General features: G+C 35.9%; 4 protein-coding genes and 2 long non-coding RNA genes across 7 annotated transcripts; 2 read left to right on the plus strand and 4 right to left on the minus strand.

Annotated features, from left to right (window-relative positions):
• Positions 1 to 2170: 2170 nt before the first annotated feature.
• LOC125597706 lies at positions 2171 to 5578 on the minus strand. The gene is made up of 6 exons (XM_048772276.1): positions 5473 to 5578; positions 5027 to 5294; positions 4759 to 4853; positions 4549 to 4673; positions 3892 to 3996; positions 2171 to 3806 (listed from the first exon to the last, which is right to left on the minus strand). The coding sequence occupies exons 2-5, from the start codon at positions 5279 to 5281 to the stop codon at positions 3959 to 3961; spliced, it is 513 nt and encodes a 170-aa protein (XP_048628233.1). The 5' UTR covers positions 5282 to 5294; positions 5473 to 5578; the 3' UTR covers positions 2171 to 3806; positions 3892 to 3958.
• An 859-nt stretch (positions 5579 to 6437) lies between these two features.
• Positions 6438 to 7930, minus strand: LOC106366025. The gene is made up of 4 exons (XR_007331911.1): positions 7680 to 7930; positions 7299 to 7485; positions 6675 to 6925; positions 6438 to 6576 (listed from the first exon to the last, which is right to left on the minus strand). It is a non-coding gene; the product is annotated as an uncharacterized LOC106366025 (long non-coding RNA).
• Positions 7931 to 9181: 1251 nt separating this feature from the next.
• LOC125597710 lies at positions 9182 to 10421 on the minus strand. Of its 2 annotated transcripts, XR_007331913.1 has the most exons (3): positions 10318 to 10421; positions 9976 to 10248; positions 9290 to 9729 (listed from the first exon to the last, which is right to left on the minus strand). It is a non-coding gene; the product is annotated as an uncharacterized LOC125597710 (long non-coding RNA). The 2 variants fall into 2 exon arrangements; XR_007331912.1 differs by having other exon boundaries at positions 9182 to 9729; positions 9976 to 10319.
• Positions 10422 to 10987: 566 nt separating this feature from the next.
• Positions 10988 to 13332, plus strand: LOC125597708 (RNA demethylase ALKBH9B-like). Its single transcript, XM_048772278.1, has 6 exons — positions 10988 to 11667; positions 11964 to 12236; positions 12336 to 12406; positions 12517 to 12830; positions 12916 to 12987; positions 13065 to 13332. The coding sequence occupies exons 1-6, from the start codon at positions 11613 to 11615 to the stop codon at positions 13195 to 13197; spliced, it is 918 nt and encodes a 305-aa protein (XP_048628235.1). The 5' UTR covers positions 10988 to 11612; the 3' UTR covers positions 13198 to 13332.
• Positions 13333 to 13660: 328 nt separating this feature from the next.
• LOC125597709 (oleosin G-like) lies at positions 13661 to 14426 on the plus strand. Its single transcript, XM_048772279.1, has one exon. It carries the CDS (start codon positions 13737 to 13739, stop codon positions 14220 to 14222), a length of 486 nt encoding a protein of 161 aa, XP_048628236.1. The 5' UTR covers positions 13661 to 13736; the 3' UTR covers positions 14223 to 14426.
• A 4562-nt stretch (positions 14427 to 18988) lies between these two features.
• LOC125597705 lies at positions 18989 to 20056 on the minus strand. The gene is made up of 3 exons (XM_048772275.1): positions 19513 to 20056; positions 19288 to 19401; positions 18989 to 19020 (listed from the first exon to the last, which is right to left on the minus strand). The coding sequence occupies exons 1-3, from the start codon at positions 20054 to 20056 to the stop codon at positions 18989 to 18991; spliced, it is 690 nt and encodes a 229-aa protein (XP_048628232.1).
• Between the last annotated feature and the right edge of the window lie 491 nt (positions 20057 to 20547).

The raw sequence follows: 20547 nt of genomic DNA on the forward strand, positions 1-20547 counted from the left end.
TAATATTTCTGTTGTCATTAGACAAATTTGTCTCTTTTGTTTTGCAATCATTTTGATATAATTTCATCTCTTCCAGCAAATTATTACTAAACCGTGGGGAATCATTTTGATAAAATTGTTTCGAAACTTGCCAATTATCATGTGTAATTCTGTGGAGCACCGAAAGAAAAAAGAGAAGACAATATGTTTTTCTTAGAAATAAAATAATGAATAACACCGAAAGCCAATAAAACAGTTTCAACATAAGTAAATTTTTAAAAATTAAAAAAAATCCCAAACTAAAATATTAAAAGACAAATCCAAGAGATAACAATACTGAAATACGACAAAGCCATATTGTCTGAAAATAAAAGCAGAGTTGACAATGTTCCAAAGCGCAATGGGAGATTTTCACTCCCCCTTGATTTTCTTTTGACCCTGTTTCTTCTTGACAGAGAGTTGATCCTCAACATCATTGTCTTCCTCTCCTTTGATTTTTCTTTTAGACACATGAGTTGCTGAAGAACCACCAGAACCATCGGAAATCTCGTCGGAGGCGAGCAACATTAAAACCTGAAAAATAAAGAGAATTGCAGAAAATATTGGCTTAGGTGTATCTGTCAAACTTAACCAATCATAACCAGTGTATTACCGGTTTATGAGGCAAAGCAGCAAAATCCTCAATCATTTCACGATCATCATTAGCACAACGAACAAGATACTGAGAGCTCTTTCCTCTGATGTTATCAGAATCAACTGAAATTTCAAAAAGCAGTCTCTTGCCAAAGAGGTCGCTAATTGCTTCTGGTAAGAAGTCGGGATCTTCATTCTACCATAAATTAAAGAGGCGAGTTAAACAAAAGAATGTTATTAGGCAAATTATTGGCAGCTGTTAATTTCGAAAACTACCTCATCGTAGAATTCAGCAGCTGTACGACGCACAATCATCTGAGCGTTGGTATCAAACAAAAGAAAGTTTGCCTCACTGGAATCGTCTTTAAGATTGGCAATTAATTTAAACCTGAAACCAAGAAGACTATAATGTCAATCTTATGTTTAATTCACCCCTAGGGTGAACCTTTAAATTCACCTCTCTTCTTATTACCAATCAAAATGCCACCAGATTAATAATAAAATAGATTAATTTTATTTAAAAAAATCTGAAATAATTGAAAAAAAATAATAACGCCAATTTTAATGATACTAACGCCACTAACTAAACCCTAAACTTTAAATCTATACCCTAAACCCAAATCCTAAACCCTATGTCTTTCCTTTATTTTAATTTAATTAGTTTATTATAGAATCTGTATTTGACAACATATTTTACACTTAGACTGAAAATGCTATATAAATTATTAGAAAATTTTGCTATTTTGTATTGGTTTTGGTGACTAAAGTTTTAAAATTATTAAAGTTCAATTTTTTTTTCTTTCATTGTCAAAATACATATAACTTGGTAAACAAACTGGATAAGAAAATAAATTAAACTTTAGTTGAAATTCAATTATTCTTTTATCTCATTTATTTGAATTTTATAAATATATGGTTAGATTAACATATAATTCAAACATTGTTTTTACGTTAAAATTAACCAATGTATATTTTAAAATTTTAATATTGATTATTTATTATTTGGTGATAAGAAAATGTATATGAATTCGTTCTTAGGACAGTGGTGAAATGACGAACAATTGAAATCTAAAAGTGATGTACATTAAAAAAAATCTTGAATTTATGTCAAATACTTTTGTTTTGATGCAGCAAAACAAAATATTAAAAATATAATAATATTCTCTAATAGCTATCTGTATGTTTTCCCTAAGAAAATCCAAAGAATGTAGTTGATTTTCTTAAAAAAGATTGACAATTTATGAATTTTAATTGATATTCAATGATTGCCTTCAATCATGCTCACTAATGGAAATTCTGGTTATAATATTAAGTCTTGGGGCTGATAAGAGGGGTTTCACAGAGTTGCTATGTACAAACCTCAATGTTACTTATATAATCTCCATACCATATCGAAGTATCATATTATTATTTATTTTACCTTAAAAAATCAGCGTTTGTGTACGTAAAGAGTGACCCATAAGTATTAAGTTGGATAAAATAACCGAAATTAACTATCAAATGTAGCTTGTACTTGCAATAGTAAAAAACTTACAAAACAAAACTAATTGTTGATAACTTAAGCAAAATTCTATCATTCTAAATTATTGAACAAACTTACACTGTTTAACTTTCATGACTCCTAGTCTCCAACCAATTGCATACATGAAAAATAAATCTTAAGAAAAACGCTTTACAAAGCTCTGAAAAATTCTTATTTGTTCTTTTCTTTCTGAAAACATCAAAATATCTCCTCCTTGAGCCTGTACAACGTCATTTCCTTCTGCTTGATGTAACAACGATCCTCTTCGTCCACCAGGAAAAGATTCAGATAATACTTGACACTGAATTTGTTGTTGATGTTCTGAGAATCTATTGTGTCTTTTCCGGCAAAAAAAAATAACAAACTCGTGAACTTTGTAATCTACCTCCATCGAACTGCACGTATTTCCTTCTTCACTTGTGTTTCCTTCATGAAAACCCTCTGTTCAACTGCCTATTCCAAAAACACATAAATAGCAAGCATTAGATATGTGCACATAAGCACAAGTTTCATCTGGATACATCTTCAGCAAACACTTTACTACTCTTTTAGCCATCTCAACGTTACCCTTTTTCCTGCAAGTAGAAAAAAAAAGCTCCATATAATAGTGGCTTCTTCCACTGTTATGTTCCTTATCATTGCTTCGGCTTCCTCCAATAGCTCTGCTTCACCCAACACGTTAAGAGTAGTGTTTTATTGATGGCTCAACAAAATACTTTTATCTCATCGTTATCAAATAACCAGATGTCTTCTCTAATTCACGACAAATTCAAATTTACAGTTATCAAATCTCTGACCACCTTCCTAACAAGTGACCATTGTTCTGCATGACGCACACATATAACCAGGTCACAAAATTTAAATAATGACATAACCAATACAAAATATGTGTGCAAACTATATGAAAATATGAACATCTAGTAATACGCAAGAAGGAATTTCTTACTTAAGCTTCACAAGCGTATCCAATAACAAACAAACTCACTAATATGAGTATCATGAAGGCTTTGGTTCTAACAAAATGATGCAAAGACACTAATAAGTTATCAAAACCCATCAACTTATATATACGATACAAAAGCTTAAAAAAACTAAGTACACCGTAAAAAGCTTATCCATAGAGAATTTATGCTTAGTTTTTTTAAAAAAAAAACTAATTAGTAGTATCTGATATTCAAAGCCATTGAGTAGAACCAATAACTGATACAAAAGATAGTGATAACTATCCAAACAATTGAATTAGCTTTTCAAAGCTAGAAGAAAAGACATACGATGTAAGAGCTTATCCACTAAAAAGTTGGAAAATTTGATCAACTTTAACTTGCGAGCTTTAGAAAGTTGCATGAGGCAGCCTAAAATTGAACCAATTAAACTGTAAGTTAAAAAGTAAAGAGAATACTTATTGTTGAAAGATGTTTCGTCGGTGACATCACACGCAAGCGAGATTCCCATTGCTCCACGGACTGCTGCAATAAGAAGAAACCCCATACGTGAGTATTACAGGTTCCCACCATAGTGAGGAAAGAGAAAGAATGCATATATAACATTACGATGAATCGAGAAGGAAAATCCGGGATAGTCCGGAATCGCTCTTGTCTGGTAGTATCCCAGATTTGCAGCTCAATTCTCTTCTAATCCAGCTCAGTAGCCTGCCTGTATCTTGAATTTAATTCTGCGAACAACAAAAAAAACTTGAGTGACTATTGACCACTAAAAAGAGCACTTACGAAGAGTGTCATGTATAAGAGAGATCATACTTGATAGTTGTAATGAAAGAGATCAACATGGTTCTTGTCGTAAGTTGCATGATCGAAGTGAATCATGCTATTCAATTACGTCTTTTGTATTTCTTTGATCCAGTTCTGTTTAATCAAAAAATCAAAAGAGCAACATAATCAAAAAAGAAAATGATTTAAGAGAAGATAAGATTTAATAGGAACCATTATGAGATTATCTCGATACGGCTACAAACATATAGAGATGTAACACCCACCATTGACGAAACTGGACTGAGATGCAACGCCACAGTAGATAGAAAGAACATGAAAACAAAAAAAACTAAAGAGAACGCTTTCTATGATTCGACTTCTGTTTCAAAAGAAATCCCTCTTTAATAGAAGTCAAATAATATGAGCGTTTTTGATAGAAACCGAATCAATTCATCAAGCTGAGGAAGATGATTGGTTTTGGTACCAAAACATTTTTCGCTAAAAGAGAAATTAAAATAAAAGAAGTAATTGCATATATTTTAATGACATGATCTAAATATTTTCTTCAAAGGAATGACATGTCATTAAATTTTTATTTGATTGGTTGATTAAACATGCTGATGTGGACACTCTAGATGTTGATATATTCCTCTTTTAGTATTGTAAGATGTTGTGCAATTAAACATTTTAAGTACTTTTATATACCTTTCCACTCTTTAACAGAACAGAATCTGATAACACAAATAATCATTGTGGACATGTTACTCATACTGTAATCGTATACTTGTTTAGCATAACGACCCCACAGAGTACACATCATCTTCACATTACTGTAAAATATAAACTTAAGTGAGAAAACAGAATATAGATGTTTAGCTAGCAAATAAAAGAAAAAGATAAAGAACTTAAGCTTACTTCTGATCACGTAACTCAATCAAGAGCCTCATGTTATCTTTTCCTTTTATCATTTTGTTTTCCAGAGACCCAAAGTTAACTTTGGCCAATAACATCTACATAACAAAAACAGAAAAAATCAGGAACAAGTATAACAAAACCGAAAGAATATTTAACTTAAAACCATTTTAACCACATTTTAACCACGCGAATTATATAAGTAGAGTATTAATGCTTAGTATTAATACAAATCAAAGCTACATGATAAATGGCATAGAAACTGACTCACCAACCAAACAGTTGTTATCAAACTTTCCACCAAGAAGATCATTGTAGTCCGCAAAATACTTTTCGGGAACTTCAGTTGGAAACTCATCAGCTTTTCCAACAAAAGTTGTTGGAAAGAAGCCAATTTTGTACGGATGTGTGGTTGTATGGTAGTCACCAATAGCATCGTACACTTTGAACAACTAGACGACAATCGCATCTCCCTCATGTAGCTTGTCTTCATACTTTTTGATGAGCTGTTCACCAACTGAAGCATGAATTCTTGTCCCCTGATTGTCCATATAAATTTTATGAGTTAGACAAGTAAAAGATAAGAGTTCGGTGAAAGCAGAATAAGTAGATATGAAACAATAATTTTCCCAAAAAAAACTTGAGTTTATTGTATAGTAAAAGTAAAATAAAAGACGAATATGAGATGTCAAAAAATGCAGTAATATCTTTACTTACTTCTTTATCAACAAAAACCAATTCAATGGTGTTTCCTGATTCTTTGTTATAGTTTCTCCACAAGCGAATAATCCTAACTTCAATACGCGAAGTATCTTTACGCGGTTTTAGTTCTCTAACATAAGAAACAGTGTTTTTTGGGGCTTTAACCAATGCCATTCTTTTCAAAAATTGTTAGCAAAAGAGAAGAATGTTTGTATTTTAAGACCTTGGGGGTCACCTATATATATAAGGATTTATTTTTCATAACAATCGACCAATGAAATATTTTTCATAATAAATAATGAAATCGTTTAAAGAAAGATATTAAATTTGTATTGTCATAAAGTGATTTGCAGGCGATATGATTTAACTTGCGCAAATAATCCATATTAGAAAGGTAAGTTATTAAAAACAAACAAGCTAATTAGAAATTGCATTTAAACAATGTAATAAATATGATATCAAGTTGCGCAAGTTTACTTTTTGAATAATAAGGAAAGTTATTAATACATGAATTAATTAATAATCTTGCACAAGTAATTTATAATAAGGTAAGTATTATCCCCCTATCTGTTTTTGTCAAAACCGAAAATTAATATTGCATTATATGTGGGCTTACCTAAATCGATAATAGTTTTGGGCTTGTCTAAATAGGCTATACACATATTTTATCACCTAAGATAGTTGAAGCTAATTAAGAAGCTACGAACGAAATATTACCTCAGCCTCAGCTTCAATGGGTGCTAGAGATAATGTGGGACCACAAGCTAAAATCCAGGATCTTCAAGCTTGGTGCTATTGCAGAGGCAGCTCCTTTCTCCACCCACTTATCAAACTTCGTATGATAAGACAAGTACTTTGTACTTTGTGATTCTTCTAACATTTGGTTCTGTTTTTACATCACCAAAAGAGATTTAGCTAGATTAGAATAACCCACAACTTTCTGTAAAAGAAACAGTCATAGTTGCTTACCCAAGGATGTTGTTTTGGACGGATGATGAATCGAGCAAGAAAGACGGCAGAAGCAGCCAAAAGAGAGGGTAAAAACTTTACACAGCTATAATCCAACAGACTCAACTCTGAGAGATAGCAACAGAGGAACTCTATCTGCAACAATGACTCCTGCAAAGAGAACGTGAAAAACACTAATGAGTTAACAATTGATAGTGTACAAGTTGCAAATATGCTCGCGGGTTTGAGCGTACATTGAAATCTCTAACCTGCCTAAGCAGAACATGTCTCACTGCATAGTCGATGTAATCCTTGGTTGGTTGACCAGAGGAAACCATGTAACCGTCCTTGAATTTCATGGACTTGGCACGTGCTGCACGAAGCTTTCCACTCACAGTCACCTGGGAGTAAGCATTTGAAATGAACTCTGTAAGAGATTTACTATGGATTTTAGCTTGTGGTCACCTCACGTCCCTTAGCACCACTCTCCATGACGAATCTCAAGACACCATAGCAAGCCCTACACAACACAACATAATTGCAATATTAACACCCGGCTCTTATTAAGAATGAGAGCATCAGAGACAGGTAAATCACAATGATCATCAACCAGCCAAGACCTACTTCAAACCTTATGAACTGACATGACAATACAGGCCAATTAAAGAGTGTGACTTTCCATACAGTATCCATGGAAGATAGGACCTCTATGAATAAGCTTTCATGAGGATGCACATCACTATTGTTAATGCCAAAAGTTAAAAAACTTCAATCCTATCTATTATCTGATGTGACTTTATTATATGAGTGACAAGCTAACACATACACCAACCAATTAATATAGCAGTTTGGTGAAAAAAAACACACAGAAATGTATAAGATAGATGTCGAACCTGCAGACAGCAAGTCCACCAAGGAGTTTGTAACGGAGAGACTCAGCATAAGAGACAGTGAGATAGAGCGTGTCGGAGACAAGTTTGTACTCCTCAGCAACCTCCACTAACCAGTCCATCAAAAACCCTCTCATGGAAGGAGTCAAATCACAATGTAGTCATGTAAAGGTCTCTGCTTTAACTTCCCCTGAATCTCACCAAATCCAAACAAACAAACAAAAAGCATTAATCTTTCAGCATTACATAACAAACAGTAACCAAAAACCATAATCCCCAAATCCAATTAAACCCAACTAAACGATCCAATTAAACCCAAAAACCCTAATCCCAAAATACAATTAAACGATCTGAAGTCAAAACCGTGTGATCTCACAAACATACCCCTATTAAACGATCAGGGTTCGAACTCCAGCGACTTTCTGTCTACCTTCACATCGTCATCGTGTCTCAAAACAGAGCAGCGTCTACAGAAGGGCGAGGGAGGGACCTGGCGTTGAGGCTGCTTGATGATTGCTGAATCAGAGATATCGAAAAAGGGAACACACTATCTCTGTAAGCTTTAGGTGTTGCAGAAAAAAAGAGAACGAAGAAAGAGACTTCATAGTGAACGTCGAAGAAAAAAAAAAGATCGAAGAAAGAGACTCTTGATGGAATTAATTATTAAAAATAAAAAATAAATAAAAACAAGAGAAAAAGACAAAAATAACACTAAATCAAGTTTTTGTTCATAAACTAGCACTCAAGGTCAAAAGTCACAAAAATAACACTTAATGTTTTATCAAAAGTCACAAACTTAGGATTTAGAGTTAAAAGGTGGGGTTTAGGATTTAGTGTTTAGGGTTTAGGGTTTAGGATTTAGGGTTTAAATTTTAGGGTTTAGGGTTTAGAGTTTAGGGTTTAGGGTTTAGGGTTTAAAGTTGAGAAATGAGGTTTTGGGGATAAGATTTCAAATTTTGAAAAATAAAAAAATTAAAATTTTCAAAGGATAAACTTAGAAAGGTGCTATTTTGATCATTTTAGTTTTTGAGTGTTATTTTTGTGATATAAAATTAGAAAGGTGTTATTTTGGAGATTTGCCCTAAAAACAATCGACCACTGAAATCATTTCAATTCTATTGAGAATGTCTGTATGAGTGCTAGGTGGCAAGAATATATAGCGAGATTATATTTTAACTGTATTAAATTAAATGTTCAATAGAATAACCTAGAAAAACTACAATCGTAAGAATATCAACAAGATCTGAACCAAATATAAAATGTAATCAAATATTATAAACATTGAATATTTTACTCCATATTTTTATCAAATAAAATATTTTGATCCAAATTTAAAATTTATTTTTAAAATAATTATATATTTATTTTTAAAATAAGTCTATTATTTACTGCTTTAATAAATACATATTGTTATCTTTAGGTTGGTCGAATTGCTTGTGTTTTTTAGATCTGATTCTAACATTTAACAAAATTGCTATATTTTGTTTATACAAATGGTATCAAAATATATGGCACAATAAATAGTAGCTATAATTGGTAATAAAATATCAGTTATGTTAGGATACAAAACCATAAGTAATAAGTGTTTACCATTTTTTATTCGGTCAACATCTTAATAATAAACTGTAAAAATTTAAAGCTATTGTTTTTTTTTATCTTTTTTTAGTTGCTGCAAATCTTCATAAGAATTGTTAAAAATTTACATTGTTTCCACTCCAGTTTGAACTAATAATCTAAATTTTATGTATAATATAATGATAGTATTTATATATATCAGTTTTAGATGTGTAAAAGCATTTAGTGATTAGTGAAAATATGGAGATATGTTTTCAAATTGGTTAGATTTTTGTGATATTTAGAACACTAAAAACTGGGTGGTAAGTAAGTTTGGATGATGAATCTACAATGTTTAACATATTCGGGTATTAAATGATTCTGCACATTACTACTCCAGCTGAGAAAATCATTCTCATCAAGCACATAATCAAGGTAAATTGCAACAAAACGGAAATCAAGTTTTTCTCGGCCAAAAGATACATTGCAACAGAACCGTTTCTGCTGCCGTTTCTCAACCCTCTACTTCAGAGACAAATCAGTAAAAGGAACTGAATAAGATATGTCGAGAATAAACACTAAGATATGATCACTGATTTTAATTTACAGTAAAACCACCTGATGATGATAATTTATAAAGTCCATCTTTTTGAGGCTCATATGTAGGTCAGTAGGTAATTTATCATCATTGGATGGTGGTGAGAACTTTCCCGAAGGTGATGTGCCTGTTGATTCAAAACTGACTCTGGTCCCATTCAGAAGAAATCTATGGTGAGCTGAAACATGGAGGTTCACAGTGTGGATTGTGACATCACATTCCCAAATAGTAAAGCTCTATCTTGCAGACAGAGGAAGAATCAAGAAGCTTCATGTCATATTCCTATATGAAACAGAGAATAGCTTTGTCAAAAAAGGATAAAAACAGAGCAGATCTAAGATAACAACAAACAAACACGATAAATAACTAAGATATTGGTTAATGGCCCCTCTAAACCTAAAAAAGTTCAAATCTTTAATAAGAAAAAACTTAAAAAATCGTATAATCATGGAGACACTACAGAGATATCTCCAAATAACCAAGAAACTGGTTTATGTTAGAGCTTAAAACTTACAATCTCTCTCATACCTTAATACCTTAAAAAGAACTTTTCAGATCAAAGAGAGATGAGCCCACAAAACGCAGCAGCTCGGCGCAACATAGCACTGCTGCTTCCGCCGCCTCGTAAACGCTTCACTGAATCGTGAGACTATCCTCTGGCCACCGCTATGGAGAGAACAGCTCCGAGTTTGAAGAAAGAGAGTGTTGTGGTATGATTTCTGATTATCTGGTTCTGACTTCACGAAATACCTTGCGCTTGAATGGAGATAAGAGCCGAGAGGAGAGAAGGTGTCGTCGGAACTGAAAGATAAAAAAGAAGGCCGAATAAGATACAAAATAATGAGATGGTTAATTAAAAACTTTTCATACATATTCAATTTATACAAATTTTAAGAGAAAAGAATGGTCAATGCAACTTCGTCACTTGTTCTTCCCATCATCTTCCTTGTTTTGTTTTCCTTAGGTACATACTTTCATTAAGATTTATCCATAAAATTATCTTCATCATTTTCTTTTTCAAAAGACCGTTATATTATTGTCAGATCTACTCATTGACATAGTCCCCAATATTGTAGTTAGTTATGATGCTAACCGTTGGTGTATATTTATCTTTATACTTCACTTGTGCTAATGTTATTTAAAAATTCCGATTATTATTTGCTATAATTTTCTCAGATTCGGGCAACTATTCATCGCCACATATTTTTTTTTCATCGCCACATATAACAGATATTGTAGTTCAGTATATTTATTTTCTTTAAGTAGTAGCGAACTTTTTGTTATCTGAGAACATAGGAAATATAGCTTTGTTTGATATAGGTGAACAGAGTATGGGATCCAAAGAGTGCGCAAGAATACTTGGGCCGTGCACAAACCACCATTGTGATACCCGGTGCCCTGATATCTCAGACTGTGATCGGGCATGCAAAAATTGTTTTTCGGGACATAATGCAAGTGGTCTCTGTGACCCCCAAGTAAGATATAATTGTATGTGCCGATATGATTACCCTTGTGTACCGCCTGGTATGTGATTTATGTACTGTATCAACTTTATCCAAATATTTAAGTAAAAATAAAAGCATAAAGTAATGTCAAGTCCCACAATGATTGAGATTTAGAAATTAACTATGAAAGAGTACATCAAACTGATCAAAAGAGGAAGTAGAAAAAGCTTGTATCCTTCTCTGTTTTGGTTGAAAACAAAATATAACAACCTTTCAACAGGAGGTCGTTTTCATCATCTCAATCCCAACTTAACCAAGATGAACTGGTCAATTCTTTCGGTAACCAGACGATTCCAATTAAAACTGATACGGTCTTTACCAAACTGTATAGATCTTATGTATACACGTGGGTTTCACATTGTCCTTTAAACTCCCAATTGACAATCACAATATTTTAGATGATAAACAAATAATAAAATCATTTGGTTAGTAACTTCATTGAAGTTTTCCGGTGAAATGACTTGGTCAGATCTCAGAAGTCAAAACCCAATTCGTCCAGTGACATGCGACAGCTTATACAATTTGATTATGACGTGGACGACCTAAACAAAAAGTCAATATATCCAATCTGTTGACCGTTAACGCCTTTTAAACCAAATTCGAATTTATCTCCGTACGTACACGAGATCTTGATTGTCCGATTCTGATCGATTGGAATCAATGAACGCCTCACAAATCAACGTTGCCTCCGACCGATTCTGCTCTCTAGAACAAGGTAACGGCGTATGTAACCATTACTTCAGCGGGAAACTAAGCTATATATGCTTGTAGTTTTTGGATTAGATAATTCAATTTTTATTTGAGTTGCTTAGATGAACCGTGATAGCATTTAGTTGATATGGATATAGAGGAACTTGATTTATTTTCAAATTCAATGGTGATTAATATTACATTAGAAGACACCGGTACCAATATGACTTGATGATTATGATGGAAACGGCACGGTCTATAGTGTTCATTTGGTTGGTAAATCCAGATGATTCTTTGGATCACTAACACATGTTTCAGTAGATGCTGTTGATATGACATTGGAGGATCAGGAAGATGCATGTAGATATGCGAGGCGTGAGAAACATAATTTCTCTAGGGAGCAGAGAAAGCTTATCCAGGTAATGAATGTAAAGAGAAAAAGAGACTTTCTTTGCTTGGAGAACGTTAACGGCGAGATGGTGAACATACTGGAGGGGCTCGAATTGCATACCGACGTTTTCAATGCAGTGGAACAGCAGAAGATAGTTGATAAAGTGTGTGAGCTACAAGAGAAGGCACGTAAAGGAGAACTAAGTAAGTAGGGTTCGCTTGAGGCTAAAGCTTTCCTTGTTTTTTCCGTAGATTTGCCAAAAGCTTTACAAAAGACTTCTCTTGTATTTCTCTTTGCTGTAGAGCGTGGATTTACTCCTAAAGGAAAAGGACGTTCAGCTATTCAATTCGGTTGTTGTTTCAACTACCGAACAGTAAGTAGTTAAACTTGTTATTGATCAGTCTTTTTCTTCAGTAAGTAGTTGAACTCGTTCTTTGTATAAATTGTAATAGAATCTTTGTTGCTTTCTTCTCATTTTGACAGAGCAAAGCTGGAACCCCGGCTGGGATTCTTAGGCATGAAACTGTTGAACCATTACCTGCTCTTTTCAAAGTGATCATTAGAAGGTTGGTTGAATGGCATGTCCTGCCTCCAACTTGTGTACCTGATTGTTGTGTCGTCAACATCTATGATGAAGGTGATTGCATACCTCCTCATGTCGATAATCACGACTTTCTTCGTCCATTCTGCACCGTTTCTTTCCTTAGTGAATGCAATATCCTCTTCGGATCAAACCTAAAACTTGAGGAAAATGGTGAATATTCGGGTGGTTCATACTCATTACCGCTTCCAGTTGGGTAAATCATATGTATTTTGCTTGCAAAATAAATTTATGTTACTTATTGGAACTCTATAAAACAAGATTAATTTAACTTGTTTCAGATCAGTGCTTGTGTTAAACGGCAATGGAGCTAATGTTGCTAAGCATTGTGTACCTGAAGTTCCTACAAAAAGGTAGTTTTTATTGGTTTTTCTTTTATTAACAACATTGTTTGTGCTATTTATGTGTGTTTTACTCGGTTTTTCAACAGAATATCAATTACATTTAGAAAAATGAACGAGTCAAAACGTCCAATCTGGTTCACACCAGAGCCTGATCTGCAATGGATACAGCCATTGCAAGTCGAGCTGGAATCGTCCAGTTCATCTGACCATGTTTATTAATTTCTGAAATGTGTAAATTTATGTAAATTTCAGTTTGATTTGTGGTTATATATAAGGTGAATAATTGTGTTTTCACTTTTTCTTTAATAATGTGACCAAACAACATGTTCTACGAAATCAAATAAATTTAAAATTTATATGGATTTAACCAATTAGCGAGAAATTTCGTTTCTCTATTGTTTTATAACCATGTAGAACGGTCATGCACTCATGGTAAGTAGCGCAAGTCATGGATAACGAATAGTTATTTACTTATATTAAATTTTTCAAAACAAATACATTTCTAAAAGTTTCAGCACCAAAAATCAGATTTAACTAATAATATTGACCAGAAAAGAAAGGAGAAAACTTAAACCAACAAAACTTTCAACGGATAATGGTAGACGCAGAAGAAGCCAGTAAAAATAAACAAGACCGGAACCACACGTGTTTGCATGCATGCGCCTTTAAATCTGAAACATGTCTCCATTTGTTTCACCCTTTATGTCCTCTCACCCTTTCAATCTCGTTACCTCATTCATCTCGCTTTCTATCTCGTTATGGCTAGCGACATCCAACACAGACCCGTGTACGGCTCAACCACCGTGCCTCGCAGCACCAACATTAACAATCCAGTCGCATCCTTTCTCCGTCAGCTACAATCAAAAGCTCGTAATCACTCTGGCCAGCTTTTCGGCCTTCTTGCATTCTTCATCTCCGGTGGAATACTCCTCTTACTCACTGGAATCACCGTCACAGCTTTCGTCCTTGGATTCATCGCTTTCCTTCCAATCATCATCATCTCAAGCCCTATATGGATCCCTTTGTTCCTCCTTGTAACCGGCTTCTTGTCCCTCGCTGGAATGGTATTCGGTACGGCGGCTTTGATCTCGTGGACGTATAGGTATTTTAAAGGCATGCACCCTGTCGGGTCGGATCAAGTGGATTATGCTCGGAGTCGGATATTTGACACGGCTGCTCATGTCAAAGACTATGCTGGTGGATACTTCCATGGCAAGCAGAAAGATGCAGCACCTGGTGCATGAAAAGCTTCGCCCGTATACGGTTTGGTTTCATGTAGAAATTACTTTTCTGTTTTTATTATTTGTGTTGTTTTAGTTTTATTCTGTCTCTTTTTGTATGAACATCAATGATGTATACTGAGATCAATTTAATCTTTCAAATTTAGTTTGTGTTTTTGTATGAAATGTCACTTAAAAATGGTAAGATTTTCTTTTTGCCGTATGAAATATACTATATGAGATCTGTCCCTTCCGCTACCTTATCTTTGATCGCTCCGTATATACGTAATCCGTAAACCATACACGAAAATAGTTGGTCCAAAAACATAAAGTTTGATTATTGATATAGGCCAGACCAAAACAAATTCTGAAAACTATTGGACGTAATTTTTACAATACCAACAACTGGTCCGACTATTACGATCCGTTTATTGTCAATTTTTTCCTCTCAATTGAACATTGACATTAGCAATGAAAGAGTATTGGGTTTTGAACAAGAAGGCAATTCTTATAAAATTTACGAAGCATTTCTTTCATTTACCAACAACGTGTGTTATGGCAACGAAAAATCTTTCAATTTCTTAGAAAATTTTAGAAGCATTGATGGGCCATACCAAAACAAATTATGAGAAAGCTCTAATATGAAGACACCTGAGCTAGCTAGTAAAGTTGTAAATATTATATGCCATTAAGGTTATTTATTTTAAATGATCCTAGGAGATTTATTGTATAATTTTGAGAATAATTACCACGATAACTCTTTAATTGCCTAATCGGCAAATCATATTCATTCTACAAAAACTTAAGATAGCCAAAATTTACCTACATCAAACCACGATGAACAGTTTTATTTGCAAAATTTCATATTAACTTAATTTATTTGCATCCTTTAAAAATCAAACATTTGACTTCATATTGTAAATTGTTGTAAAAGAATGGGGAAACTGTATATATTATTTCTGAATATAATTTACCTTTATATAGAGGATACAAAGAACAGATAAATGGAAAGAGTACAAAACCTAATCTAAAAGGAAATAGGAAATAGGAAAACTACTAAAGATAACAAGAAAAGGAAAACATCCTAATCCTAAGTCGGCCAAGGCTGGACGACTTAATACTAAGTCGTCCAAGCCCAGTCGACCTAATACTAAGTCGGCCAAGTAGCCGACTCTCTCTCTCTCTTGGTCGCGGCCGCGGCTGGGCCTGGTCGTGGCTGATGGGCCTTCTCTTCTGGTTTTGGTTAATAGCAATCCACTCCATGATTTATAACACTCCCCCTTGGATGCTATAACCATATGGGTTTGTATCATGCACGACGTTGCCTCATTAAAACCTCTCTAGGAAAACCAAAAACCCAAGGTGAGAAAAAATGGAAACCGTAGACAGGAAAAAGCGTACAACACATGACACTCCCCCTGATGAAGGCATCACTGAAGATCCTTCAGCTGGCGCATTTCTATCTGATGAACCAGCTTCTTGAACGTTGAGGTCGGCAGAGACTTGGTGAAAAGATCGGCTGAATTGTCACTGGACCGAACTTGAACCACTTGAACTTCTTTAGCCTTCTGCAGGCTGTGGGTGAAAAAGAATTTAGGCAAGATGTGTTTTGTTCTATCTCCCTTAATGTATCCATCTTTGAGCTGAGCTATGCAAGCTGCATTGTCCTCATAGATGATCGTTGGCTCTTCTTTTTCCTTTCCCACGGCCAGGCCACTCTCCTTTAGGATATGGCCGGTCATGTTCCTCAACCACACAAGCTCTCGGCTTGCTTCAAACATGGCTATGATCTCGGCATGGTTAGAGGATGTGGCCACTAAGGATTGTTTGGTGGACCGCCAACATACTGCAGCCCACTGTGCATAAACACATATCATGTCTGAGATCTAGCATTGTGTGGGTCAAATAAGTACCCAGCATCTGCATACCCGGCCAAGCTCTTTCTCGGCTGGTCGGTATAGAACAATCCAAGGTCTGTTGTTCCTTGCAGATATCTGAACAGATGTTTTATTCCGTTCTAGTGCCTAAGTGTCGGACATGAACTGAATCTAGACAGTAAATTAACGGCAAAACTGATGTCCGGTCTAGTATGACTAGCCAAGTACATTAAGGCTCCAATGGCACTTAGGTAAGGCACTTCCGGCCCGAGCATCTCCTCGTCCGGCTTCTTTGGTCCGAATGGGTCCTTCTCTAGGTCTAAGGACCTCACGACCATAGGACTTGACAAGGAATGAGCCTTGTCCATATTGAACTGCTTGAGTATTTTTTCTGTATATGTCTTTTGATGCACAAGGATTCCATTGTCTACATACTCAAATTACAGTCCCAAACAGAACTTAGTTTTTCCAAAGTCTTTCATTTCAAATTCTTTCTTTAGACATTCGACTGTTTGGGAAATCTCTCTAGAGGTTCCTATTATATTCAGGTCGTCCACATAAACCGACATGATCACGAAGCCCTTGTTGTCGAATCTCTTTATAAAAATACATGGACTTATTGGATCGTTCTTATAACCCTCTTTCATTAGGTACTCTGATAATCTGTTGTACCACATTCGATCTGATTGTTTCAAACCATATAAGGCTTTATTCAGCTTAATACAATGCTGTTCTCGAGAACCTTTCTTATCTCTTTCTTATCTTTGAGCTCAATACCCTCTGGAACTCTCATATGAATTTCATTATCCAGTGGACCGTACAGGTACGCAGTTACTACATCCATTAGGCGCAGATCAAGTTTCTCTTTCACGGCCAGACTGATCAAATATCGTAATGTTGTTGCGTCCACCACAGGGGAATAAGTTTCCTCATAATCTATTCCTGGTCTCTGTGAGAATCCTTGTGCTACAAGCCGTGCTTTGTATCTCACTAGTTCTCCTTTCTCATTTCTCTTTTTCACAAAGACCCATTTGTATCCCACTGGTTTGACATCTCTAGGTGTCACGGTTATAGGGCCAAAAACGCCTCTTTTCTTTAATGATTCTAACTCCACGTTTATAGCTTATTTCCATTTGATCCAATCTGATCTTTGCATGCATTCATATATGGACGTGGGTTCTTGATCCTCATCTTTTTCCATGATCTCAAGTGCTACTTTATAAGCAAATATATCATCGACGTCGATATCATTTCTGTTCCATTTCGTTCCAGACATTATATAGTTTATAGAAATCTCTTGATTGTCCGGCCCTTGTGTCCCATGAAGTTCGGCGTCCCGAACCCCATCATTTGGAACGGTCGGATCATTTGGTGTGGCCGGCTCACTTGGCTCGACCGTTCTGGTCGGCTCGGCCGGTCCATCAATGTTCTGGACGGTTTCCTTGATGCTCTCGGATCCAACACCTTTCTTGGACTTCCGAGACTGTTTATCTTTGGAACCAATAGGTCTACCACGTTTGAGACATTGTTTAGACTCTGTAGCCACTTGACCTTGTCCCTTCTGGACGTCTATTCTTATTGGTGCATTACAAGCCGGTATGTATGACTTTGTCACTCTATTTGGGTCAGCAAATGAATCTGGCAACTGATTAGCTAGCTTTTGAAGATGTATAATCTTTTGGACTTCCATATCACATTCTTTAGTCCGAGGATCTTGCCAAGATATTGATGGTCGAGACCATTCGATTTCATTGCTCAACCGGCCGTTATCTCCTCCCCCTAAGGTCGGATATGTGGACTCATCAAACTGTGAGTCTGCGTATCTGGCCTTAAACAAATCACCGGTTGTTGGCTCAAGATACTTTATAATGGTTGGGGAGTCATATCCAACGTATATTCCCATCCTTCTCTGTGGTCCCATTTTCGTTCTCTGTGGTGGAGCAATTGGAACGTAGACGACACATCCAAATGTTTTGATGTGGGACACGTCTGGCTCATGACCCGTGATTAGCTGGGATGGTGAATATCTATGCTCACTAGATGGCCTGATGCGAATCAGTTCTGCTGCATGTAATACTGCATGTCCCCACGCTGATACCGGGAGTTGAGACCGCATTAGTAATGGCCGGGCTATCAGCTGGATACGTTTAATGAAGGATTCGGCCAAGCCGTTCTGTGTATGTACATGTGCCACGGAGTGTTCTACACTTACCCCCATGGACATACAATACTCATTAAACGCCTGGGACGTAAACTCACCAGCATTGTCTAGACGTATAGTCTTTAAAGGGAAGTCTGGAAAGTGTGCCCTCAGTCTTATTATCTGTGCAAGCAGGCGTGCAAATGCCAGGTTTCGTGTGGATAGTAGACAAACATGTGACCATCTGGTTGATGCATCAATCAGAACCATTAAGTATCTGAACGTCCCACTAGGTGGGTATATTGGTCCACATATGTCTCCCTGAATCATTTCCAGAAAGTTTATGATCTCTTTATTAACTTTGGCTGGTGATGGCCTAGTTATGAGTTTTCCTTGTGCACATGCTGCACATGTGAGATTGTTTGGGACAACTCCTTTGAATTTTTGCCCTTGTGAATTCAACATCAACTTTCGCATCATGTTATTACCGGGATGGCCAAGCCGGTTATGCCATAGAGTGAAAATTTCGCAGGCATTAGCCTCGATCATACTGATCTTTGCATAGTATAGACCAGTAGACATTGCAGGTATGGTTTCTAGGATCTTTCTGTTGCCTTTGGTGATCGAAATTACATTAAAGAATTCTTCATTTCCTTCTCCCCATGTTTCAAGATGGAAACCATTTAACCTTATGTCTTTGAAACTCAATAAGCTTCTTTTAGAGCTTGGGGAATACAAGGCATTTTTGATCTCTAGATGAGTGCCATTAGGCATCAATACATATGCTTGGCCGTGACCTTCACACCTGCAATGGTGTGTACGTTTGCACTTTGCATTGTGAGATTTACGAAATATCTTCTGTCTCTAAGTATTGTGTGACTTGTGCCACTATCTACCACGAGTATGCTCATATCATCTTTCATTTCTATAAGTAATAAGATTTCTAATTTCAGAGACTTTTATAAAACTTTTCATTTATTAAAGTTTCAGTACACCAACAATAAAATTAAAAACACCAAAGCAATCATAAAGCAATAAAACAAGTCGTATCGAAAATTTTAGTCTTTGAGACAATCAGAAGTCTCAAAATCCATTAGGTCATCTTTAGCAGTGTCGGAATCATCATCAGCCTCATATCCGGAATCGTGAACCATGTGAGCCTCCGGGTTCGTGTTCTTAAGACTTTCTTGGTAGAGCTCACACAAGTGCTTAGGGGTTCTACAATTCTTGGCCCAATGGTTGCCCATCCCACATCTGTGACAAACGGATTTGGTCGAGTAAGACGGTTTGGATATACCGCCTCGACCTCGGCCATAACCGCCTCGGCCACGGCCGGGATTGGAACCACGACCACGGTTATTGTGGTTTCCTTTCCGGCCATCCAAATATCTATCTCGGCTGTTCGAGTAATTGTCACGATCACGGTTCCTATATCCACCTCGGCCTTTGCCGTGTGATCTCTTATCATTCTGGATGTAATTGCACTCGTTGGGATCTTTCTTTTCAACCTCATTGGCCTCTGGTAATGCTGCTGTTCCAACATGTCTAGCTTCACTGTTCTTCATCAGGAGCTCATTGTTTGCCTCGGCCAGTAGCAGACACGAGATTAGATCAGTGTATGTGGCGAAGCCTTTCATTCGGTACTGCTGCTGCAGTATTATGTTTGATGAATGAAATGTAGAGAATGTTTTCTCAAGTAACTCGTCTTCGGTTACTACTTCACCACAAAGTCTCAGCATCGAGACCGTCTTAAATAAGACTGAATTGTACTCATCCACTGACTTATAATCCATGAATCTTAGATTCTTCCAGTCATTTCTAGCTTTTGGGAGTAACACCATTTTCTGGTGATCATATCTATGCTGTAAAGCATCCCAAAGCTCTAGTGGATTTTCCATCGTAATGTACTGATCTTTTAGACCTTCAATGAGATGATGGCGTATAATACTTATAGTCTTATACCGATTCTTATCGGTCTCATTGTTGCCCTTGATGATTGTATCACCAAGTCCCTTTGACCTTAAACTGATCTTTGTATCTAGAGCCCACTGCAAGTAGTTATCTCCGGAGAGATTAAGGGCTGCATAGTCTCTGTTTGAGATTTTCGACATCTGAATCACATCATCATTTATAATTTAGGTTCACAATGTGATCATTTGGCCGCATGGTATATTGACAAGCTCGGCCACAAACTTGTCTTACACATTTATGAGAAACAATCAATCTAATCGACCATGGATCGAACAATCATAATTTATGATTCTATGTATGACATAGAGATTAAGGCCACACGGCCATATGCTTTATCAATGTAATCAGATTCGAATTCGTA

Source organism: Brassica napus, unplaced genomic scaffold (genome assembly GCF_020379485.1).
Source record: "Brassica napus cultivar Da-Ae unplaced genomic scaffold, Da-Ae ScsIHWf_151;HRSCAF=270, whole genome shotgun sequence".
NCBI classification, from domain to species: Eukaryota; Viridiplantae; Streptophyta; class Magnoliopsida; order Brassicales; family Brassicaceae; genus Brassica; species Brassica napus.

Excerpts from the sequence above, each read along its gene's own strand:
- LOC125597706 (XM_048772276.1), bottom strand. The coding sequence starts at position 5,281 with ATGCTTCAGTTGGTGAACAGCTCATCAAAAAGTATGAAGACAAGCTAC. Across the intron at positions 4,674-4,758 it reads ATTGAGTTACGTGATCAGAA|TAATGTGAAGATGATGTGTA; the intron begins GTAAGCTTAAGT and ends TATATTTTACAG. Across the intron at positions 3,997-4,548 it reads TTCTGTTAAAGAGTGGAAAG|AACTGGATCAAAGAAATACA; the intron begins GTATATAAAAGT and ends TTGATTAAACAG.
- LOC125597708 (XM_048772278.1), top strand. The coding sequence starts at position 11,613 with ATGAACGCCTCACAAATCAACGTTGCCTCCGACCGATTCTGCTCTCTA. Across the intron at positions 12,237-12,335 it reads GGCACGTAAAGGAGAACTAA|AGCGTGGATTTACTCCTAAA; the intron begins GTAAGTAGGGTT and ends TCTTTGCTGTAG. Across the intron at positions 12,988-13,064 it reads CCTGAAGTTCCTACAAAAAG|AATATCAATTACATTTAGAA; the intron begins GTAGTTTTTATT and ends GTTTTTCAACAG.
- LOC125597709 (XM_048772279.1), top strand. The coding sequence starts at position 13,737 with ATGGCTAGCGACATCCAACACAGACCCGTGTACGGCTCAACCACCGTG.
- LOC125597705 (XM_048772275.1), bottom strand. The coding sequence starts at position 20,056 with ATGGTGTTACTCCCAAAAGCTAGAAATGACTGGAAGAATCTAAGATTC. Across the intron at positions 19,402-19,512 it reads TTATGGCCGAGGTCGAGGCG|AAAGTCTTAAGAACACGAAC; the intron begins GTATATCCAAAC and ends AGCTCTACCAAG. Across the intron at positions 19,021-19,287 it reads GGATTTTGAGACTTCTGATT|GTGTGAAGGTCACGGCCAAG; the intron begins GTCTCAAAGACT and ends ACACCATTGCAG.